Source organism: Thunnus maccoyii, chromosome 6, assembly GCF_910596095.1.
Source record: "Thunnus maccoyii chromosome 6, fThuMac1.1, whole genome shotgun sequence".
Taxonomy (NCBI): Eukaryota; Metazoa; Chordata; class Actinopteri; order Scombriformes; family Scombridae; genus Thunnus; species Thunnus maccoyii.
The window spans coordinates 19,157,787-19,183,227 of record NC_056538.1 but is presented as its reverse complement, the minus strand read 5'-3'; the positions used below and the strand labels follow the sequence as shown (position 1 = coordinate 19,183,227).

Below are 25,441 nucleotides of genomic sequence, written 5' to 3'. Positions count from 1 at the left end.
CACGGTGTCAGTTCACTGCATGGCATGATATTAGGGACGGGAATACACTATCTATGCACACACACAGGCACACACATACAGGGGGAGGGGGTTGGCAGGGTGGTAAACAACCCTTATACACATTTTATGCAGTGTCAGTAAAATATTAGGCAGCCATTTCAGCATTTGAAAATTCACATCTCCCACTTCAAAAGGATGATTTCCACTGTTGGAGTGAATGTCAGATTTGTAGAGATGTGTTTTTTTTTCCTACTCTCCCTCAGAGACAGGGCCATAAATTGTTTGATAGTAAGCAGAAAACGAGAGAGAGAGATAGAGAGAGAAAAAGAGAGCGAGAGAGAGAGAGCGAGAGAGAGAGAGAGAGAGAGAGAGAGAGAGAGAGAGAGGCGGAGTGAAAGGAAGAGAGTTGATTTTGTGATACTAAAGTTTTGGGGAAGGATTGTCGATGAAGATATAACCATCTCTTTTAGTGCGTAACGGAAAGGACCGGACACTACTGTGCGTAAAACCTGTTGAGTGAGCGTTCAAAAACAACTTATCCGTGTGACAAATAAGTGCAATAAGGGTGTTGCTGTTTTTGAGACATTTGCGATAAGATTATCCCCCCTTACCAAGTTCTTTCGTGCACTATTGATCACTTGTAAAATCTAATTCTCCTCCGACAAAATCAGCCAAATCCATTTGTACAAAGACTTTCCTGATTTGATAAAAGTGCAGAGATCTGCCTTAATGCGCCTTCAATGCACTGCAGTTTTCATGTCATACCAATTGGCCGACGTGCTCGTTTGTTTTAAAACTAACAAAATGTTCAGTCTGAATGAAACCGAATGACTCGCTCAGATGGACGCGTTCGTGCTGCACCATTCAACTGCCAAACGCAGAGCGCCAACACTTGACAATGAAAACAGGCTTTGCTCGCCCGAGCACAACGAGGGAGGCAAGTTAACCTGAGAGTGACATGTAGCTATTATACTGTGGAGCTGTCTCTCTCCAAGAAAACTGACAGGTTGTGCAGGCGCTGTGGGACTCAGAGCCGGAGAAATAAGACATACAGTGGCCTTTTGATGTTTTGATCTGATGTGACTAGATGAATTCCATCCAGAGTATTAATCTCAGTTCGGTTTGACTATGTGAAGTGGTTACAAACAAATCTTTATATATAGGTTGATGTTGGTAGTGAGTAAAACTAGAGAAAACTAGAGAGGTCGATCGAGAGAGGAGGGGGGGTCTCACCTTTTACTGTCCTTGAGTGGCACGATTATTTTTAGTTAAATAACGCCAAGAGACTTTATTGAATACGTGGAATAAAAAAAACACACCTTCCAGTGCCTCAAATATAAACAGCTTCTTCCCACACCATTACATGATTTTCAAAGAGAGAAAGACAGAGCGAGAGAAAAACTCCGGAGTTATTGTCATACTACTTCAATCAGCCAGTAAAAAGACCTCAGTTGTCCAATCCAGACGCAACATCTCTGAGTGCATCTTGCGGGTGTAGCCTAGTAGCCTCCAGAGTCTGACTCATACCGCAATTACTGGGCTCCCCCCTCCGAGCACTTCTCCTCTAGTCGGTATCTGTTTTGATTCCAAATTTACACACAGCCCGTGGTCTGCAACACCGCAGATCAGGTCGGTCTGAAGAATACACAAGAGTCACTTGTAAAGGAATGAGAAAATACACTGAACTACGACATACAGGTGATCTTACAGCAGGTGTGATAGAACCAAACTACCTTTCATACTACACAAATGTACTCATGTGTAACGGTGGAGAAATGTTGTGTATTCTTAAGTAAAATCAGGGAATAAAGGTGCATACATTAAATGGCATGAGTGACATAATTTGATCTGATATGATCAGAGACAGACACACATGCATTACGAGTCTAAATAAATGAAATAAGGGGGAAACACGTTGCTTAGTCCACCAAATCCCCAAATAAAAATAAAATGCAAGCACGAAGCAAAAGCCAAAGAGTTTTACATCCTTACAAACACAATACAGTCAATATTCAGTTTAATGTCGAATATGTGTTGCAGGAGGCCCTTTCGACCGAAACTGGATAAAACCGGAATCCCATTAATTGATGAAATAATTATAGCAAGAGCTCTCACTCCATCTCGATCGCTCCATGGCGTTTTTCTTTGACATTTGTACAATTACTGATCTACTCTCCCCTAATTCCACACTAAAACGAACGTCCTTTCTCTAATTAAATTAAAAACACATTAACTGTAATAATCATTTCAACCTCTTCAAAATTTTCAGGCCCTCTTTCTGGCCTATGAGGCCCCAAACGCGGATTCCCACACAGTCCTCAGCTGAGTTTGTCTCAATTTTATTTCCATAAAATGACAAGCAGCCTCCCAAATCATGACAAAGAAGAATGAGTGTGTTCTTCCCCCTCTCCTCTCCCCCTCCTCTCCGCACTCATGGTGCAGGTGTGCTGATATGCAGCCAAACCAAAGCAACAAACGGTCAGTAATAACTACATGCATGTGGAATTAATGACAGAAAAACATATTTTTAAAAAACTAAATTCTCTTTAAAAATGTACCCGTACAACCTGAAACATCATAATAATGAAAAAAAAAATAAGCACAGACTTGTGTGCTATTCTAGGAGGCGCGGCCGAGCCAGGAAAATACGCAGTACTAATGCATATGCATGTATGATAATAGACCTACCTTTCCCCCTTAAAATAAAGTTTATTAAAAATTACACACATCTAAAATACACAGCAGCCACATAAAACAACACATCACAGTTGATTCGTGCAAAATGAGCGGAACATGGCGTTGAAAAGCAACGGAAAATGGAAGTTTGTTTTCCACTGCGTTATCTACATCTCTCCCATCTCAAGCACTCTTTCCGCTCCAGTGGCTATTTGCAGCCCCCAACCCTCCTCCCCTTCACCACACACACACACACACACACACACACACACACACACACACACGCACACACGCACACACACACACAGTGCATCTCGTTCAGTCACGGGACAGGGCGATGTACAGTGTGTAGAATCGAAATAGACCCTGTAATCCAATTACAAACAACAAAAACAGCACAGAAGTCCTCGCCGCAGCTGCAACCTAGCAGAGGGCACTGCCAAGGCCAACGATGGAGACCATGGACCTTAAAATGCACATTCTACCCATAATTATAAACAAATTGTAAAGATTGTTTCAAATTTGTTATCTAATAAGGTTTTAATTCAGGTATCTTCAGCTAGAGACCCGTGCGTAAAAATAAAAGTGAAGTATAAAATCTTGGTTATTTTATTCACTGTGTGCTTTTTACGAAGTAATAGAAATTCACACCTAACAAAACATGTTATATTTAAAGACAAACTGAGTCAGTCTCTCCCATCTGCAGTATTTAGAGCAAAGCCAATCAGTAGAATCTGGAGCCACAGAAAATGGTGGATGAATAATTAGTCCAGGGTAGATAACAACTGAGTCTGCATACACTGACACTCCTACATTTTATCAAAGAAAATAAACTGTAATACACGGCCTCGTCTTTTAAATATACAACTGGGGCACATTATCTGCAAATTAAAGGCCAGCGCTCAATACTCCCAGCATCAGTTCACACGTCTCTCGTAAAATGTATTGCCATACAGCCGCACACACTCTCCAACACACACACACGCACATACAAAGTGGCGTTTATGCGCTATTTTAGTGTTCCTTCCCAAAAAAATAACTGATAAAAGGATGCTTTAACCCCTAGGGACCTCCCTCTCTCCCTCCCTCTCTCTCTTTCTCTCTCTCTCACACACACACACACACACTATAGCATCTTATTTGTGTTGGGACGGGGCAGAAAAGTCAGCAAATACATTAAAGTCATTGGCCCTTTGGACTTTTGCGAGTAAACACCCTACAGCTGTGGCCAGCAGCGCTCGAGGTCGCCCGTCTATCCGTGCGCGCGCCTGCAGATCCTTATCAGCCTCTCCTCCTATTCAACAGCCTCCATATTCACGACACCTCCACATATTCATCATGCAAAATGCAAATGCCGTTGTCTTTTTTCGGCTTAACGAACACAGTGTGCACTTTGGAGATCTTTGTGGGTTTTCTCAGTGGTCATCCAAATGAAGTGCATATTGATTTCATGATCATAATTAGCTCCCCTGATCATTTTAAATCATATCATCAGCTGATCATTATGATACACTGAGAACGGAAGGTGAATCCAAGCACCCATCCAGGAGGAAGACGAAGGCTGATCTGGAAAGCATCCTCTCAAACACATCAAGAAAAAGTTATCAGTCTTCCGCTAAAGATGATTTAGAGTTTGCTTTGGCACATCTGCCCCTCTTCTGTCAACTGTATCAATTCAATCCAAAAACATTTATCAAACTGACAAGCTAATAAACACGCACAACCAACTTCAGCGTTACACTGGAGAGGAGACAGCATGCAGATAAGCAACACTTGAAGAGACACATTTCCAACCTACCTTCTTGCAAAGAATACAGCAGAAGTAAAGTTACAAGCCACATGCCATTAAAAGCAGTTATATTTCACAGGAATGTTGTGCAGTCCCCAAGAAGAGTGCACGGCGCAGCGGTCGGCCAGGCGAGGCTCCGTGCTGGACTGGTTCTGCTGATGCTCCCCGGCGGTCTCTCCAGCCCTGGTCCCACACTCTCCAGCGCCGAGAAACGAGCCGCGGAGAAAGTACCGCCTCTGTTCCCTGTTCTCTCCTCCCCTTACCGGGACAGGCTGCTGTTGCCCCACCCCCGGTATCCTAATGATGCGCCGTGATGGAGAGGTGAGCTATACGCACTAACGGGACGAAACGGAAACCACTGGGAGCCCTGTACTACGCGCACTGGATAGATGCTTTAATCCGGCAGATTGACGGAGTTCCAATGGCAAAGTTCAAAATCCCCCGTCATAAAAGTCATTTAGATCTTGTTTTTATTCAAGGAAGTTCAGAAAACGGCCGCTGGAGGAAAACACATGCGCGTATTTCCCATGTAAATCAACATACGAATTTCCATAAATCAGTTTTTTGAATAGGAATATTGCGAAGAAGCTGCAGTCTCTGTTTAATTCAGTGGTAAAGTGGGGATGTGTCCTGCGCTCCGCACCTGCGTGACACTACCAACACTCATTGCCTTCAAATCGTCTCACTCTCAATTCATCGATATATTTTATTCGATCTGTGAATCTCGCCCTTTGACTCTCTCTCTCTCTCTCTCTCTCTCTCTCTCTCTCACACACACACACACACACACACACACACACACACACACACACACACACACACATAAACAGAAAGAAAGTGTGCGCTCAATGACGCACAGTCCATCTTTGTGTTGCGCAACAGAAAATACTGACAGGAGACACGATCACTGACACGAGAAACTTGTGTCACAGTGGTCTCTGAACATAACTTCCCTCTATCCAAACTATTAAAAATATAACAAAAAATATTCACATACATATGTGGCCGCAGAACTTATTATTAAAATTTAAGTTAACTTTGGGTGACGCAGACTCACAGACGTGAGTTTTCCAACCGACTTGCAAGTTCTGCAATCATAAAAAGCTGTTTTGCATGTATTTGCACAGACACTCAGTGCTCAGGACACAGGGACAAAAAAAATACTACTACTACTTAGACCATAGAGGTGTCCCCAAAGTAGACCAAACATGATAAAATGCCCTCTAAAGTGCCTGCTCAAAGGAGAAAACATACTGAAGTTCTGTAATATCTGTCTTAGTTATGGGTAAATCAGGATGAAGTGCCCTGTACAGTTCCTCTATATGTGACAATCTAGAATGATATGCACTCATGGGTGCCCTTTCAGTAGAAGAAAGTGTGATGGTGCCCTGTAAAGTACCCCCACAAGATGTAATACCCTATGAGTTGCCATGGGGTGAGCTGGAGGTTCTGTATGGGTGCCCTTCTAGTGAAAAAAAGTAAAGAAAAAGTGCCATTTGTTGTTCCCTAAAGTGCAGAACTGGGTGGGTTTTCAGTGGGAGAAAACATTGTGAAGTGCCCTTCCAGTGCCTATAAGGTGCTCATACGATGGCGTAAACTGGCAATTATGGTAGAAATTAATGTATCCTTTGTGTAGGCTGACCATTAGGAAAATAGGACCCTTAAAACATGATGTAGTTATTGTAGCTGACATTTTTCCATTCAGCTGATTTTGGTATAATACTACTCACTAGTTTGCTCAGTCACACCCCCCTTAGATTGTTTGGGTCAGTGCAGTCTTATCTGTAACCTTGACCCTATTACAATTTGTGAGGGAGGTCACATAGCAAGTCTTTCTGCAATTAAAACGTGTATGGATTAAATTTTTTATTAAGGATGCATTACTAATGTATGTAGACTGTATTTTTTAAGTTGGCTTTACATGTAGGCCTGTCCAAACTCTATAACATGCTAAACAATATGCTAGATGGATAGTAGCTAGCTAGCTAGATACATACTTAGCCATCTCTATACTAAGTACTTGGTGCAAATTGGAAATCAACCTTGTACTATAGTAAAACCTTTAAGGAAATCAGAGTATTCTTCAAAATGCCTTTAGCTTGGATTAACTTGCACTTGTAGAGAAGGAGATTAGCATTGGGTTACCCTATGATTACAGAATGCCAAGAAGAGAGAAAATTGAAGAGAATACAAAGGGATCTGCAAAATGCAGCTGGAGGCAGCAAGGGAGGAGATGAGAGAGATAAAGGTACGTTTGCGTTAGCCATTAATTATAATTAGACGGGATGCCCTGTAGAAGTTAAATCTATGCCTAGGCATGTTAAAAAATATATATATATATACATCCTGTTATGAAATCTGGAATAGAACCTTTTGAGTAGCCCTGCTAACAGACAAAACTCAAAATATATGCTACATTGCCAATGATCAGTGGGCTGAAGGTGATCTCCAAAAAAGAGGACAAGACCCAGCTTAGAAACAGATGTGGAGAAGGAAGGCTCTCAGATCTTCTTCTGTTATCCATTGAGAGGGACATCACACTCGACCATAATAAGGTCATTAACATTTACAAACTCACGGCCAAAAGATTTCTGTGATTTTGCCAAGATTCTCACTTCCCTGACAAGACCACTCAAAACAGCTGATTCTCAAAATATTAATAGTTCCATGTTTTTACTATAGATGTGTCTGAGAAATAAACATTTAAGATGTCATCCTGTATTTTATTGCAGGAAATGTTGGAAAAATTAATATATAATATACAGGTAATATTGTTTTCCTTATATTGTGAGTCACCCTATAAAATGTCCATCTTAAAAGGGGATGTAGCCTTTTTACCAACCATGCATCATTGTTCTCTGATGGGGGCCCACTGAATGTATCAGGTGCCCTTTATATTTTTTCACCCCTGCCCCTCAGACAGCCTGAGTCCTCCACTGCATGTGGAGATTTCCGCACTGCATGTGTTCAAAGCGTGTCTCATTCAATCCTCTCCTCTCCCCTGACATTTAGTTCATGAACTCACAATAAAATAAATACCAAAGCATTGCTGATTGTTGCTGATCCATTTCAGACCAACCACACTCTACTCATTGTCCATTCAGTCACAATATTCATCTGACATCAAACACCTACTTGACACGAACCCCTTTCTAACCCCCACTATCACTTCCTCTGCGTATCTCTCAGTGATAAAATGTGATGTTTGAGTGTTGAAACCGAAAGTAGTCCTGGTTGTAGAATAGAGCTGAGGCAAGCTGTGGCCTCTCTCACTCCCACTGAAGAGCCGCTGTAGTGTGGCAGGAAAGGCAGCACACTCTGCCTCCACTCTCTATTATGTAACAGGTGGAAACACACACACCCACGCACCTTCTCCGTCTCTCTCTCAAACAGACCCACAAACATGCACACCCACAAACACCACACAACGATGGGGACACATATAGAGCGTGCACAGGAGCACTTTCATAATACTTTATGTACATGTACTTTAAAATTCTTTTTATAGATGAACACATGTTCAGCTTTCTGCCACGACTCTTGGTTCACAGTTCTGAAATGCATTAACAGATTTTAAAAAGTGCACCTGCAGTGCATGGTGAGTGAGATGGGCACTCTTGTTTAGAAATCTGACAGCCCTGAGGGAACATAATCTGTCTCAGCATCACGTATTCTGCACCTCAATACTCCTTTGTCCTCTCCCAATGACAAACTGGTCATATAACAGGACCCAGCACCTGCACACTCAAACCGAGTTCCTCATAGACCGAAGCTCCACCCAGCAGCCCTGTACAGTAACACATGAAGTCTCTGTCAGGACTGCAAAAGGCAGCATGGCAAGCTAGTTAAGGGGCTGATGTGAGTCGGCCTGACAGCACCAAGCAGGTTGTACTGTATATCAGCCAGTGATCATCATGGGGGCTGACAGGCTGAGCTGGGCCAGCCAGGCCAGAGAAAAGGCAAGCAGCTCCCAGACAGCTCCAGTGACTGTCACTGAGGACAGGACCCAGGACATGTTGCCACCACGCCACTAAAAACCATAGCACCATGTGACTCATCTCCATCACTCTCCCCATCACTCTTCGCCGTCGTTGCCTGGAGATAGGGAAGGAGATAGGAAGCGAGGGGAGGAGGAGAGTGAGTGGAGGCGAGTTTGTTGACTGAGGAAGAAAACGGGTGAGCATGGGCAGGAGAGAATCAGAGAAAGCAGAGGGAGGGGTGAGGGGCAGACAGAGAGAGTGATGAGGCGGATAAGTTAATGTGGATGTTAATGTTAATGCTCAGACAATCAGAGCTCCCCTCAGGCCCTGACTACATGCTAGGATCATATTAGCGCTAATGTATCCAGTATTAATGCGCAGCCCCCAGCCCACTGAAACCCCAACAAGGTCAGAATTAGGAGACAGAGAGGGCACTACTGCTTAGCTGTATACAAGGTCACAGGGACTGAAATGAAAATGGGGAGAGAGCTGCAGGAATAGGAGTGATGGTGGTTGTGGTTGGAGGAGATGGAGGGTCACGGGAAAAAGGCAAATCACTTGATAACGGGTCAAACGGATCCTTTAAAACCACATCATAGCACCATAAACTGCAGTTTGTGTTCACTGTCAGTCCTAAACATGGTCAAAGCCAAGCGAGGTGCTGCAGAGCCCCTTTTCATCTGTGAGGCCGCCTAGCTAGCTGTGCAGGCTGTTGTGTATGAACGAGTCTCTGCATTAGGCTAATATGAATCATACACCATGGTGCTACAGTACATTAACAAGCAGGCGCCGACCAATGGAGAGTGTTTGCCTTTAACCAAGCATGCGTGATTGTTGTGGCAGATGTGTGAGAGTGTATCAGCACATCAGAGGATGTGTGCGTGTGTGAGCATGCGCCTACATGGCAGCAAAGCGCAGGACATATATTTCTGGCTGCTCTGGCTCCCTACAGCCGGGTGTGCGTGCACGTGTACACACATATATGAGTTTGCATGTGCTTGCGTGTGTGTGTCTTTGCATTCAAGTGCACACGAGACATCAAGGGGTGTTAATTTATTCAAATGAGCTGGGGAAGATAACGAGAGGAAGGGGTGAGGGGCGGTGGAGGTGTGTGTAGGGGGGCACCTTCTTCAGCTGGAGGTTCATCTCTCCATTTCTCTCTTTCTCCACCTCCCCCCCCCACTTGTTTTCTCACATTTGCAAATTAGACTATTTACATGGCTGAGATGGAGGGAGGCATGGGAGATGGGGGGGAGAAAAAGACGATGAGATTGAAAAAGAAAAAAGAAAAAATTGGAGATGGGGAACAACGTGAATCTGAGGCAGACAGAACGCCGGCAGACAAAAACATACCGTGCCAGGGCGATACCACCACTTCCAAGATGGCTGCCGCTGGAGGCATCCTCTGTGGCACCAACCTAGAGACCCGCTGCTCTCACTCCATAGTGGGTGACATACAAACACACTTTCTGACTTCAACTGTGTCCCTCAAGCATAATGAGGAGAATGAAATTTGAACAGCTCAGTAAAGGATTAACATTTATCCTTTGAATTTGAATATATTAAAGAGTGAGTCAGAGGAATATGGTTGTGACTTGTACAGAGATATTGATCAGAGATATCTAGTGACACCCAGTGGTCACAATTAAAGATGTTATCATTAGAAGATCATATACTGCTGTATGACCTGTATCAGCTGATCTCTGCTAAGTTTTCAGTAGGGCAAACTAATTGGTGACTCCCATTCAAGGTTGAGATTAATAATGGTCCAAGTCTGGCCTGTTGATCAAATCTTCTTCTCTTTGAAGAAATTCAGTTACCCAAATTCTTAAAAACATTGCATAATGTAAGACTTCTGGTATTTGTATAATATTCTATTAAAATAAATTAACCAAAAGAGGTTCAAAAGAGGGACAAAACTCAACTATCTTTAAATTACCATGACATCAACGGGTGTGTTCACTCTATACACACACCAGAGAGGTAATAAGAGTGTGAACTTGTTTCAAAGTTTTGTTGTGATACGAAACAGTAGCATGGCTAATGGTGGTAAAAAGGGCTGGGTAAGAGATGAAAGGGCTTTTAGGATTTAAAAAAAAGTAATTGATTAACAAGATAATCAACTTAAGCCTTCCATTTTCCTTTCTTTTCTTTTATTCTTTTGGATATTAATCTGGTTATCAAACAAATAAAACATACTGATACTTACAAAAACTGGATGACCTTTAACCTTTAGTCATTCAAAGTAACTCACATGTCAAACATCAAGCTGTAGCCATCTCCAGGGCATTTAAAAGAATAACATGTATGACAAATAACAAACTGAAAGAAACTACTGTTTACACTCAAATCCGCACAGTTCTGGTCCGTTACATAAAAGTCAACAATAAACTGAGGCAAGAGAGAGAGAGAGGCAGAGCGGGAGAGAGAGATGGCAGGTGTGAGAGGACGCTGTAGAGCTTAGCTGAGGGCAGACTTTCCATCTTGACCCCCTGTGCTTTGATCTTATCACTTTCCCACGCTTTAACACTCCTCTGTCCCACACACACAAACACACACACACACATAAAATGCACTCTGACAACAAATTTAATGACCATGATGATAAAGGGAAAATGTTGTTGTTGCTGCACAACAGAGTTGAGATTATTTATGCCTCACACTCCCCTATTTCTACAACTACAACAATCTCAAACTGAACTCAGGAGATGCACACACTGAGTGATTTGTTGTTCTGACTATGACAACTGATTTATTAAACTAACTTGGAAGGGGCCACTCTCATTCAAAGGACAAATCTAGTCATATTCTGTATTTTTGTTACTATCAGCAAAAATCCAATTGAAAGACCAAAACTCACAATGATTTGCTCATATGAACAAGCATTGTCTGTGTAGTAAAAAGAGCTGTGCAATACAGCGAACACTGCTATTTTCAGTATTAATCAATCTGCTGATTATTTCTTTGATTAATCGATCAATCACTTTGTCAATAAAATGTCAGAAATAGTAGGGAATGCCCATTATAGCTTATTACAGCCTTCTTCAAATGTCTTGTCTGCTCAACAATTTGATAGTCCAAATCTAAAGATATTAAATTTACTATCATGTATGACACTGAAAAGTTTCAAATCCTCAAATCTGAGAAACTGCAACCAGTGAATATTTGATATTTTTGCATAGAAAATGACTAAAATAATTGTCCAATTATCAAAATTGTCGTTGATGAATTTTCTGTCAATCAACTAATCACTGAAGCTCTACATAGAGCTTCATTGTTGCCCTACAACACGTCAATGAGCCACACTGTGTTCCTTCATGACAATGAAGTTTGAGGAAGTCCCACATACACAGTCTGCAGCTGTAAACAGTCCCCAACAGATGCATTATTTTATCCTGAGTAATGTTTGCTAAAAACTACAGTAGCCAGAAAATATGACGCTACATATTCCTGACCCATTTAAATAAAGACTATATTCAGGTCTTTTCATGAGATTTGTTGACAATAACAAAAATTTAGAATATTGCCGGCCTTGTCCTGTGACTAAAAAAATTTCATGGGTACCTGATACAGCCAAATGTACTTGTTAAAGAACATGGGTAAAATGAATGTAAACACAAAGGTTAGTCATTTAAGGTTGAAGGACAGTTAGCAGCATTTTGTCAGCAATAAAACAGGTCTGTTCGTCAGCACTTTGTGAGATTTCACAGAACATGGGATGACTTAATGCAGAGATCATCTCAACCCAAAATACAGGTGCATTATTAAAATTGCTAAATTTCTTGCAGCCAACTAGAAGAGCAGCAGTCACAAGTTTGTAACAGCCAGCATAGAAAACTTTACTTTATCCACACCTCGCCCTTAAAAATGTTGTGTCAAATCCATCCACACAAGGAAAACATCACCCAGTCTCCACCCACTTGTGTCCCTTAGTTACCCTGATGCTTTTTGCTGCAGCAGTTGCCAGTAATGCCACCTTAAATGCTGATGGGAATAGGAACTGATCAGCAATCTCACACCTGTCCAGCATATTGTGCTTCATTTTTCAATGTGTGTGTTCTCCAAACCTCCTCCTGGAGCTGTGATGTTATCAGCTCTAGTGAACTGTGTGATAAATGACTTCTCATGCTTACCTCAACTGAAGCCCTTATGGAAAGCAGCTGATCTGAGCCCTGAGGGAGCAAACCGGTAAAACCGCCTGCCTCACCGCTTGGCAGTAGACTGTGTTAACTTTTACAGCTCAGTACTTCATTTTTCCACTGATTCAAGAGGCTGAATGGGAAGAGAAAGGAGAGAGAGAGAAAGAGAGAGAGAGAGAGAGAGAGAGAGAGAGAGAGAGAGAGAGAGAGAGAGAGAGAGAGAGCAGGGGGTCCTTGGGACTCACCCAGTTGACAGCTCCTGTCTCTCCCTGTAACGACTTATTTATTCAGGGATAATTAATCAGGCGCAGTTTTCTGGCGGTATGATTAATGCGCTTTGTCATCTGTACTGCAGCGCTGAAAATACAGTAGCTTGGGATGCCACTGCTCAGCTTCAGCTGGCTATGGAGTAACGGCAAAACAGGACGTCCTGTGGTAAAATAGTGACGGGGTGTGAAAGTAACTAATGATGCATGATGAAGAGACCCCCTCTGCAACCAAAAACAGCAACTATGGCTATAATTCTGAGTATTTCTGCCCTACTGATAAGTTTACTATATTTCTCATTCCTCTCCTGCAACAATTAGTATTTATATTGTCTCAATTTTATCTACGACAGCATTAAAATTTCTCAGGCCAACTGTCTAATTCATAGTTCGTGATATTATCTGTTACTATCCTTTAAAACGTTCGTCGCATGTTTAATGGAGCTATTTTTCACCTTCTTGTTCATTCCCCACAGTGTTTGGGCTCATTTGTTTTTCCTCTCTTCATTCAGCAGGACTGTAGCGGGAAGTTGTGGCCGCTCAAGGGCTTCTTCCTGCGGTCACCCTGGTCCTGTGATGCCACCTTGTGATCGTTTTTTTTACCGCACATCCGAGGAACATCCTTTTTTAGAGCATGTTTTTAATTCTAGTCCTTGTTTTTTGGGAAGTATGTTTTTTTTGTTGTTGTTGTTGTTTTTTATAAGAAAATTGTGAGTATAACAACAACAACAACAACAACAACAAAAATCATTCTTTACTGGAGCAGACTACAGCAATGTATGAAAGTAACTCAATTAAATACGCTGACTAACTCATAGATAATAGGAAAATCTTATATGGTACCAAAAAAGAATTTTACATTTAAACAAACATGCATATAGAGAAAATAGAGTAATAGAGAAATACATGAAGTTTACATTATCCCACACTTACACATATATGACTTACATACTTTTACTATACAACTCAGTGTATTTCCGAATGCAGTATTTTTATATACTCTTATAATTAGACTTAATTGTATTTCCTTATTTTTTTAGTATTTTCCTTATTTCCTTACATGTTAAATTTGTTATTCTACATTGTATATTAGGAACATTTATATTGTTATTTGATGTTGTATATTTTGGTATTTTTATACTATTTCATACCGTACTTTTGGTTATGTTATGTTATGTTATGTTATGTTATGTTATGTTATGTTATGTTATGTTATGTTATGTTATGTTGTGTTATGTTATTTTCATATCTCTGAATGACTTGGCACCTGATTGGAGATGCGGTGGAGATGGAGTTAAAACTTTGACCTTTTTTTTTATCCTTTTAACTCTTTGTATTGTCTCATAATGGCCAAGAGATGTCTAAAAAATAAAGCTCTTCTCAACCTCGAAAAGCACAGAAAAACAATTTCAGATTTTTATTTAATACTACAGGAAGAGGGCCAACAAAGCTTTTATTATTATTATTATTTTTTAATCTATTTACTGTTTATTGATTCGCAGATGTTGCAGGTCAGGTGGTCCAGAGCAGCAGCAGTGACATCAAATTAAAACATTAACACAGCAAGGTTACATATACTTTATTAATACAAAATCTTTAAATTCTCACAAACATAATAGTCAACAGCATTGTGGCACATTGTTGCACTCTGGCTCGCTGGTTCTGCTCAGTTTAGTCCTCCTCTACATCTCTTGGCTGTAGATATTAAAACAGAGAGGAATTATCATTTTCAGCTTTTAAAGTATTTGTATTGTCTCATAATGACCAATAGATGTCACTATATAGCCATATTTAATTAATCTCTTACCTTGGATTTGCCACAGTTGCGAATCTTGTTGCCTTAAGAGAAAAATGAGATTGAGTCATTAGTTCCTCTCAAAATGCAGAAGTGCTTTATTTCAATAAAGCTGGTGACATAGATTACAACAGTGATGGAAGTTGAGCTACAAGCTTGGAGCCAGAGATACATTTCAGCCCGCTTAATATTTTTATCTTTGCAAATGCTTTTATCATTACTTTCAATATTCAGAGGCACTTTTGTTTGCATTCAGCCAGTCTTTCCAGCAACATACTGTATGGCAGAAGTTCAGCCACACTCGCAAACATCAGACAATCATCACACCTTAGCAGCTTTGCTTCTCGGTGTCTTTTTCTCTATTTTCACTCCCTTTTCACTCCTCTTTATTTTTCTTGTCAGCTGAATCACACATGACAGCCTGTACACACACCTAAACACACACAAACAGACACATACACAATGTAGCTGTTGAGTTACCTGCCAACAGAAAGAAGGAAAGGAACACAATGACTCCAGCGAAGACCAGACCTCCAACACGTAGTGTATGATAGTCTGCAAATTCACAAAGGACATTGTCACCACACTATCACTGTCATTCATGGCAGCTGTTACTGTAGCCCCCATCTATCATTCATTTTACCCTCAGTCTTTCTCTTTCTACTTCACTTTCCTTCATACATTTTCACCCTCTGCCCCTCTGATTTTCTCTCCTTCTGTCTTACCTGCCCACATTATTTGCCGATATAACCTTTACCTGTGCTGAAGAAACTCTCTTTATCTTGTGCGTGCTTTCTACATTCTCTGTCTTTCTGAACACTTGCAGAGGTTTAATATTTAAACGCTTCCTTCCAAGCAGTTATAGTTGCACTCACTTACCATATACAAAGTCTGCATCAAGGTCAATTTCTGCGCCTGGGAAGAGACGGGAACAGACAGAAGTGGAAATGTATTTCTACTGAGACATAACTGCTGTAAACTTGTTTGTTTGACTTTTTATTGAATGCATTTAATTAGTCCCATTCATGAGTCAGACTTTATTGCAGAAATGTTGAAATAATATTCTACTGTGTACTGATTTAGACACTTATACTCTTATATTTATTGATTTATTAAGGGTTTTCATAATCAGGACCTTACTGACTGAAGATTCCATGTGGAAATTAAGAAAATAGGTCATAGTCAGTGGCAGTCCATTCCCTGAAGGTGTTTTTCACACAGACAGCACGCTATTTTGGGGGAGTTTGGGATGGGTTGGGAGTCAGATTTAGAACTACAAGTGCTCCTATAAATTGACACCAAAATATTGTAACTGTTGTTGTTTTGCTCCAGCTACAAGGGCACCTGTATCCATTGTCTTCAATTTTCTGGTGCAGTATAGTCTCCTCCTAGGTCACCCACATTATCAAACAGCTCCATAGTATATTGAACCCGCTACTGCTGGCAGTACAAATTTGGTGAACATGATTTGCTATGGCAGAAAGCTGAAAAATGTGGAGGTGAGCCTGCACTGCACAAATGCAGGACTCCCCTTGGTTTTTGGGTCACGGTCAAGCCATATGTTCACTTACGTTACTCTAAATAAGCAGTTAATAAGTCAACCTTGCATTACCCAGGTACATGATTTACACGTTGTTGTTAGTGGTTCTGACTCAGAACCAGAAAGTGAGAATTACATTGCCCTTGAAAATATTATGACATGCAAATTGTCATGTTACGGTAGCTCTTTCATACACTCCTGTATTTGGATGATCAGCAGTTCACCTGCTGCGTAACTTACCTTTAGGAGAAGACATGTTGCCTCGTCTGTTTGTGTGTTCAGTTGACAAAACTGGAGGGACATAATGCAAACAATGAACAAAAGGCCGGCGATAACAGCAGACGCCAGCTGGTGAGCCATACTTGTCTGCTGTTTTAAATAACTTAATCTGACATTCATTCATGAAACATCATGTTTTTGTAGCATAGTAATAACAGGTCTGGTGTCTGAAAATCATTGTTTGCGGGGTAAAAGATTTGTGTGGATTTGGTTTCACTGGTCTCCATTTTAATAAAGTCGGAGACCTGTAGAGGCTTGTTTGAATCAGCTTACCCAGTTTAGATGAGAGTTAGTTGAAAGACTCAGAAACTCTATATGTCCTGACAAATTGCCTCTCTGAGTCTTAATAGCAAAGTGATTGCCTTGATCTTCACTGAGAACTTTAAGAAGCTAATGATATTGATATTGATCCCCTTTCCCCCACCCTCCTCTCTCCATCTTTTACACACACACACACACACACACACACACACACACACACACATTCACAAGATTCTCATTTGATCTCCTGACCTATAATCATTAACTTGTACAGATTAAGAGACTAAAAATTTCCCTTGCTTTTTCCATTTTGTTCAAGCATGCCACTGTGAGTTGTGGACTTCAGTGCTTTCATTCATTATACGTCTTTGCCTTTTCAATGCACCACTGAGCTTAAGGGCAAAGCAGACAGTTACTCATTAATATATTACAGCTCCAATATTCATTAACCTTGAACCTTGCACAATCTGATAGAGGTTATAGATGAAGCAAAGAGCTGTGGTTGACGCCGGCCTAATAATGCAGAATTGATAACCAATGATTTTGTCGAACACCCCTGAAGTGCAGTAATGCATCACTGCTATTAGATTTCTTCAATAGTGGGCAATTAACATAAACACTGACAACATTGTCTGTCCTCTAAACTCTCTTTTACATTGCATATTAATTGGACCATGTGTGCTTTTATATTTTGCCTCATTAAATAGTGGAGCAAGGAAAACTTTTCATAGGAATAACTTCTCTTTTACACAGAAGGGCACTTTCTAGACATTAATTAAAAGAATTATTCATAACAAGCAACCCGTCTCTAACATCCCTCAGACTTTGTACCAACTTTTAAGTATCTCAGGGGTACACAACCAATTGATTTTTATGACCTGTATTTTCTATAAACATTGTTTTAGGAAAGCAAGTTGCTACTCACCTGAGCTGCTGAAGACCCTGTATCACCTCTGTCCAGGTGTGTGTGTGTGCGTGTTTGTGTGTGGCCCTATCTGCGTCAGGGGCAGGTACAAATCCTACCCCACAGATCCACCTCTAGCACACCCACACAAACCACTTCTCCACGCCTACAGCCATATATCAGTCCACTCAGTTACATATTTACAGTCTTATAAAGTTTGTACTCTGATGCCAATAAACAGTGGATCTGCCAACCTTTGGAATCATAGCAGAAAAAGCAGCATTATTATTGGCTCTGCTGATGAGGAACCCATTCCCTGACTTAGTTTTATAGCCCCAAGTAGCAGCGTATAACCTTGATTGACATTCATAGGAACTTTGAATGATTTCATTTGCTATTGGAGGGTTGCTTGTGAAATCTGATGTTCTTGGCTAACATATTTAAACATAAAACTTTGCATGAGATACACACTAAAATATGGTATTCATTTAAATGAACACAAAAACACACGTTATTTTGAGTTTGTAGACATTAGTTTTCAGACATATTTTGTTTATTTATGCCAAAAGCACAACAGGTTGCTACACAACAAGGCCTCATGCGCAGAATGAACTTAGCATTTACTTCTACAGCAGTCTTATTTAAAACAAATACTCACACTTCAGATTGGTGAAAGCCTGACCTGACATGAGATTCACAACAAGGACTGTTCATCTGTTCTCTTGCTATGATTTGGCTTACATTAGGCTACTATTAATGTAGTCTGGCACATAAATATCAATTTTAGGTTTCACTTCTCTCAAACTCAGCACCCAAACTCTTCTCTCTTCATTAGAAATGTACTACATGTATGGTTCATTCAAAGCAACATGACATTAGAGAGACTAAGTGAGCAATTGGCTTCTTTAATAAATGAACAGGAAAGAGGAAAGACCAGGACTTCACAGTTTTGCTGCACTATAGTGAATGTCTATGGAAAAAACTAATTATAGTCTGCCAGAGACCAGTTAATCCCAGCGGAGCCAGTGACGGAGCGGTGGAATGGAGGTGTGGAGAAGAAGGCAGTGAGACAGCTGATGCAGGAGCTCCCTCCACTAAAGTTGTTAAAGTACTGCGGTGGAGGAGCTCATGCAGATACCTGCAAACCATCCGTGTGCTCAGTTAGAGAGCTGTGGCAGTTCAGATTGTCTTATATAAGGCTAATCACATTTACATGTCAAGAGACACACGCACACATGATGGTACAAACATTCATACATGTATTCACATTCATATATCCACATGTGCACGCAAACAGCGCAACCATTCAGACATACAGTAGACCTAAATGAAGATTATTTAACTATATATATTATCTGTAACTATCTGTTCTTTTATATATATAATATGTATATGTGTTATAATCCAAATTGTGACAAACATTTTCAAGGACAACTGACAAAATTAACAACAAATAGACAAATCCTAAACCTAAAGGCCATATATAGTTATTAGTACAAAACAAAGTACAGCGGACCACACAACATTAAAAATTCTTTTAGGGCTTTAAAGACAATTTTGTGTTGAAGGTGCTACTGGCTAAAACAAAGAACTGTAGTGAGAGACTGTCACAGAAAGGCACAGGAACAGACAAGAGCACTGAGGGACTGGCACAACAGCACAACAGGCTAAAGGTTATGTACATATTACAACTCTAAACATATACCTCCCCACTTATACCCTGTCATATAACCAGTTATAATAATCATCCGCTGCTTCTCCGTTATAGTGGATCAATATCAAATAAAACTGATCCTCATTTCAGAAGGCAGTCTGGTCCAGTGGAGTTGCCTCAGTTCTCTGCTGGAGCCTCTTTGGCGGCCACTGCAGCTAAAAGAGGTCAAAGACAAGTGATTTAGTTGAAGCTCAAGTCCTGAGATTGTTGCTGACCATTTTCCAAATGATTTCAGGAGATTTATTTTCACCCTCTCAAGAAATTTATATAAGTACAGTTTTGAGTTTTTTTCATTTAATGCTCCTCCACTGCATTTCAGAGGGCAATATTGTACATTTTACTCCACTACTGCCATTTAACAGCCACCGTTATTAATTACCTTGCAGATTTAAAATTTACTTGCAAAATATGTATTATCTTTTTTAAATGCTGCATTGTTATAGAATACATTTTCCAACAGCTGCACCTTAACCAACATTAAAATGCTGGCTACCACAATTTTACATTTTTTCTAACAAATATCTTTTTATTTAAATGTGTATTTTGCTGATAATACATTTTTTACTTTTATGTAAAAAAAAAATGTTGCAGAGTTACAAGTTTACATGTAGTGGAGTATTTTTACACTGTGGTATTGTTACTGTTATGTAAGATCTGAATACATCCTCCATGACTGCCTTCACTGCATTATGAAGACCACATTACGAAAATCAACTTGCCAAGACTGCAGAGACTTGAAACTTAATTGAGATTGGTAATAGAACACTCTAAACATTTCAGCTTTATGTTGCTGGTGCATTCAAGGATGTCACAGCATCCTCGGACTGATTTGAAAGCACTGTATAAATGAGTACAGTTGTCAATGTAATTGCTTCACCAACTTTTGGGGACTGTTAAAACATTTTTTTTGATCAGGCATCAGCCCTCCAGCCAGTTATATCAGATGATACAACCAGATACACCCCCTTTCCCCATGCTATGGGCACTCCCAAAGGGAAATTCAATTATGGATGTATGTCAGGGGTGAGCCAGAGGTGAGAGGGGCTGACAGAAAGTGAAAATATGCATCTTACCCTTAGAGACAATCAGGTTCTCCTCCTGTGCCTCCTCATCTCCGGGGGCCCTGAAGAGAGGATCCACAGGTTGTCATAGTAACCAAATCATGTAGTATGACCAAAAAAAAGCCTCAATACAAACCAACTTTTTTGCCCAATAAGAGGGGGACACTGACATACCTGGGCTTCTGGCTGAGACTGCAACGGCATCGCCGACCTGGAAACATTAGAAATCATTAGTTGTGTTGACTAGAAGTCTGTGTTATCAATATTAATAGTGGTTCACTGTTAACTGATAACAAAGATACTGAATACTGAGATACTAAATTGTTATTGATTATTTTTTAATTGATTGTAACACTTGATTCAATTTCATGCATGTACACATAATATAATAATGGACAAGAATACACACACACACACACAGAGGATAACTTACTGAGGATGAGAAGAATGCCCAGTGTGAACAGCACCACAGCTAATGCCAATCCACAAATCCTCAGGCTCTCATAGTCTTCAGAGCAATTTGTTGATGACAGAATGCCAGAGAGGAGACACAAGAGAAAGATGTTTTAGTTTCTGTGTGTGTAGACAGTGTCTCAACGATCTGACAATGCATTCTTTACAGAAAATGAGATTTTTCTAGACTTACCATAGACGAATGGATTTTCAACTTTCTCCTTGCCATCTATAAAAATATAATAGACAGTACACATATTAAACCACATGTTTCCATTTTATCTGTTCTGTTTAAAACATAATTAAAATCATTATGTGTGGAGTAGCAGCATGTATTGCTGCCTATATTTTTTGATATTTCCAATTGGGGGCCCCATAGTCAGAAATTGTTAAATTCTTTAAATAGTAGCATTGAGACACTAACCAAATCCAAGCAAAAAAACTCAGCCCAGTATCCCTGGGAATTATGTCTACTTTGGACAAATTTGCACCTCATGGTTAAGGCTCATGCCAACGTTCAGTGAAAATGTTGTCTGCCCGTTGTGTAGGAAAATAAGCGTGTGGAGGTTGGGGTAGTGGATGGACAGGTAGCATGTCAGACTTTCATGCAGGACCGGATTTTCCTACCGTCACAGACCTTAAGTGACCTGTGTGCGCTTATCAACTGTAACCATATATATATATATTTCCTCATCCATAACCACGTATGAATATTTAATATGTGGCTGTGTCATATCATGACACTCTTGCCATTTTATATTTTTATGTAACTTTTTGTGAATTTCCCTAACCTTCACCATTCTGTAGTTTCCATCTTTGCATAGATATTGTAGAAGGTGAGAATTTGAAAAAAAAATGTTGGCACTGGACATAATCCAGGGTTTTGCAGAATTATTATTTTTTCATTTATTATTTTATTAATTATTTCATTCATTATTGTTAGCTATCAGCATTTCATGCATTTTGTTTTGTAGTCATACAGACACAATATATTCTTTCTTCCCTACCCAACAACTGCTTTCACTCAGTACAAAGCCAATTTCGATCAAGTGTTGTTGGATCTGGTAATTCTTGGACTTAATCCATACATCTGTCACTGTTAACTGAAGTGAGGCAATCCATAAGCATCTGATCTGATCTGGAAACCAATACACAAATCTATTTGGCTGTTTTGACTGAAGTGGGACCCCAACCTTACATCAAGTGTACTCACCCTGTGCACTGGGATCTGCTACAGCTGAGACAGCGAAGAGGGGGCGTGATTCAGATCAGTCAGAAGAGAAAGGAAAAGAAGAGAGGTGAAACACAGGAAATCACCTATCTACGGTATCTGTTTCCCCCAACACAAGTTCCATGTGTCACAAAAAAAAATCATCTATTTGTGGTGTGTGACTGTGGAAGCATGTGTTTATGTGTCTTACATTTAATCATACACCATAAACAGACCTCACACACTCCGTCAGCCAGTGTGAATCCCACACATAAAGCCCTCAAGAGGTAATTGATGTTTAGCTATGACCCCACACCCAGTGAGTGCCTTTTCATGTAACATCACTACCTGCCTCTACACTGCCTCCCCATGGGCAATCAGTGTGTGTGCATGCATGTGTGTTTTGCGAGTAGGGGGGCACTTACCAGCCACACACACCAGGAGTGAAGAGAGGAAGAGCAAAATAGTTTCCATGGCAACTGTTGACATAGAGTAATAAAGAGGGAGGGTGAGAGGGAATGAAAGAAAGACAGAAAAAAATACAGTGAGACAGGTCTGTTTTAATAAAGCTACACTACTCCTGCATATATACGTACACCCCTACAATTTAGGGCGTAAACAATGTGTTTGACAATGAATACACACACCTACACAGTACATGTACACACACAGCATGAATACATAAGCATACATACAGTAAGTGTGTCACAATAGCACCAGTTCTATAAATCCCAGGAGTTTAACAATCGTAAAAGGCCTGAGGATTTAGTCTTTTTATCTTGCGTAATGATCCATGTTGAGAGCCTGCAAACATGTTCTCTTTTCCTGGCAGAGATTACTCCTTCCTCCCCATGGACATCACACAACCTTGGCCTATTTTCTTGTAGGCTACATGCACACACACCAATTGTGTCTCCTATGAAATACTCCACTAATTTGGATTGATACTAATACATTTTGGAGGAAACATAATGCTTTTCTTTTACAGAAATCAAACCAATGTATAGAGTATATGTTCCCAGCCAAAGCAAAATGTTAAATTTACATTAATTATTCTCCAACAATATCTGCTCCTATAGTGTGATTAAAGGGGACATATCATACTTTTTCTAGTTTTCTTTTATTAGACTGTTATGATGTTGGATATCCATGTTAAACATTGTCAAAGTTCCAAAACTTGAGCTTAATGTGTGTATAAATGCTCCCTGCAAGTTAAAAGCCCAGGCTTCAACCTGCTCTGCACACTTTGTTTGCAATGTTTTTTTCTACCTTGCCGCTGCTAGTGTCCAAAAACAGCCGTCCGTTCCATAGCTTTGGTTGCTATGTTTGTTGCTAAGGTTTTTCCCTATGTTTTCCACTCTCATATTTCGGATTGACTTTTGTCTCATGTTGACAGTTCCACTATTAGTAGCCGAGACAAACTCTACTCAAACCTACCTCTGACTAAATTATTTAATTACATTATATTAATTTTAGTCAAAACATGGTCAAAAGTCTACACCATTTGTGCGGAACTTGAACAATTTTTACTGAAATACATCTGAATTTTCAAGCAAGATTAAACAAGCACAAACAATCACCTATGACATAGACAAAGCATAAAAAAGCAGAAGTTTAAAATGTTCCATGGAATGTGTTGTAGGTGACAGTCAAAGAAAGGTCACTGATTTGTGCAAAGTCATAAAACATTAGCATGTAGCTGGTAAAAGTCCTGGTGGAAGACCACATATGGATGTAGGACTGTAAGAAGGTGGAGATGTATTGATTGATAAAAGCGAAGAGAGACAGGGCTCTTTTTTGGGGGCTTCCTTTTTTGGGTCATCACTTGAGGTCCTTTTGCCAGCTTGCCTTTTTTGCATCTTTAATTTTTTTACTCAAGTTTTAGTATTTTACTTTTTGCATTTTACATTACTCATTTTTGAAAAAACAAAACAAATAAAATTGGATTGTATTTTTATATACTCCAACCAAAGTTCCTGACTTGTGCTCATCTCTGAGGTCTTCTAGTATCTCCTTCCAGGTAATAGGACGCCTCCCTGGGATATGGCTGACATGAGATTTAAATGTATTTAGATTACAAGTGTATAATGTAATTTGCTAAGGATAAACTTGCAATGTTTATTAATTAACAGAATTGTAAAGGTTAAGATATAATGATTGAGATCAACCTGCTGCACATGTAATAGAGGTATAATTTCAGTACAGTATCAGATTGAAAGGTTTATTATATTTGTTTAATTGGCTAAACTGTTGGGGCCAGGGCATCGAAGCCGCCCTATAAAACTAGGCGAGTACCCTCGACCATCAGATTGGGCCTCCTCCAGTGATGACCTGTTAGAAGGCCTTCTTGAAGTACTTTCAAACCTCCAACACCTATTTGCACCAATACAATTCATTGCGACCCAGCTGTCAGGCACTCCTGACTAAATAGGCCCATTTAGAGAGGTTCAGTGACAGCTGGTGATTATAGAGGCCAGGCTGAACTCTGGTTCCCTAAGCAAGGCTAAGATGGTCTCCCATGTAGATTTTGGGAACCTGTTCGATACCTAGGTCAGAGGTAGAGGACAGCCATCAGCCGGTGCCTTATCCACATCGGGAGTGGGTATTGGTTATCTGAAGGCAGAAACCCTTACACTCGAATGCATACAGATGTATCTAAGACGTTGACATCTCACGTAAAGAACAAGAAAAAGTTGTGAAATCCTACTATTACAGTTTGTTTCATGGTTTGTTGATGGCCGGAAGTCTGCCCTGACACAGCCTCCGTAAGCTAACCAATAGTGATGTGTCGGTCGTGAACTAGTTGGCTCTATAAGCCAGCTCCTTGAAATGAATGATGGGAGCCAGCTGAGAAGAAGAAGATGATCTTTTTGCCACACTGACTAAATGTTGTGTTGATGTGTATGTGCATGTAACCAATCACATGTGATCACAAACAGAGATCGTACCATCAGGTTAAAAGCAGGCAGGTGTCAGAGTCTGCTCTCCCCCTCACCTGTTGCTGTGGGAATTGTCCAATCATTCAGTCTCACTCTCTGCTCTGCCACACCCCTCATTAGTTCAACCACTTTCACCTGGCGCTCCCACCTGCTCATCATCTCCAATCAAGTCAGTATATAAGCTGCCTCGGCCCACTCCCTCTTTGTCACATTGTCTATGCTAAGTTGTCTCACCTTCATCTCCGGACTGCCTTCCTGGTTCCTGATCGGCTCATCTCTGACCACTGCCCGTCGTCTCTGCCCCGGTAAACCCACCAGCCTTCTGTCCCTGACTCTGAGTTCTGCCTGCCTGTCCCCTGGTCTTTATCTGCTTGTGGTTGAGAGACGTTCCTATTCCTGTTCTGCCATCTTCTCTGGTTACATCTGCTCTGCTGC

The 25,441-nt window shown here is 40.5% G+C and overlaps 2 protein-coding genes across 11 annotated transcripts in view; both read right to left on the bottom strand.

Annotated features, from left to right (window-relative positions):
- Positions 1–13,819, bottom strand: part of LOC121899270 (Down syndrome cell adhesion molecule-like protein 1 homolog) — a 105,440-nt gene extending 91,621 nt beyond the window's left edge. For 3 of the 4 annotated variants that reach the window (XM_042414981.1, XM_042414983.1, XM_042414985.1), the window contains exon 1: positions 4,475–4,638. In XM_042414981.1, the coding sequence (XP_042270915.1) occupies positions 4,475–4,517 (43 nt within the window). In that variant the 5' untranslated portion in view covers positions 4,518–4,638. Of the gene's footprint in view, positions 1–4,474; positions 4,639–13,305 lie in introns of those variants that run through there. The other variant, XM_042414982.1, reaches the window with a different exon arrangement.
- Positions 13,820–18,518: 4,699 nt separating this feature from the next.
- fxyd6 (FXYD domain containing ion transport regulator 6) lies at positions 18,519–25,077 on the bottom strand. 7 transcript variants are annotated; one of them, XM_042414747.1, is made up of 8 exons: positions 25,063–25,077; positions 22,493–22,546; positions 22,071–22,094; positions 21,051–21,086; positions 20,838–20,912; positions 20,579–20,615; positions 20,417–20,466; positions 18,519–19,498 (listed from the first exon to the last, which is right to left on the bottom strand). In XM_042414747.1, exons 2-8 carry the CDS (start codon positions 22,539–22,541, stop codon positions 19,461–19,463), a joined length of 309 nt encoding a protein of 102 aa, XP_042270681.1. In that variant the 5' UTR covers positions 22,542–22,546; positions 25,063–25,077; the 3' UTR covers positions 18,519–19,460. The 7 variants fall into 7 exon arrangements, with proteins under 7 accessions (XP_042270681.1, XP_042270680.1, XP_042270677.1 ...); XM_042414746.1 differs by having other exon boundaries at positions 25,016–25,071; XM_042414743.1 differs by lacking the exon at positions 25,063–25,077 and adding an exon at positions 24,614–24,901.
- Positions 25,078–25,441: the final 364 nt, after the last annotated feature.

What these genes read in the sequence shown, in the direction of transcription:
- fxyd6 (XM_042414747.1), bottom strand. Translation starts at nt 22,541, where the DNA reads ATGGAAACTATTTTGCTCTTCCTCTCTTCACTCCTGGTGTGTGTGGCT. An exon ending in ACTCCTGGTGTGTGTGGCTG is followed by an intron (nt 22,095 to 22,492) that starts GTAAGTGCCCCC and finishes TCGCTGTCTCAG; the next exon opens with CTGTAGCAGATCCCAGTGCA. An exon ending in AGCAGATCCCAGTGCACAGG is followed by an intron (nt 21,087 to 22,070) that starts GTGAGTACACTT and finishes ATATTTTTATAG; the next exon opens with ATGGCAAGGAGAAAGTTGAA.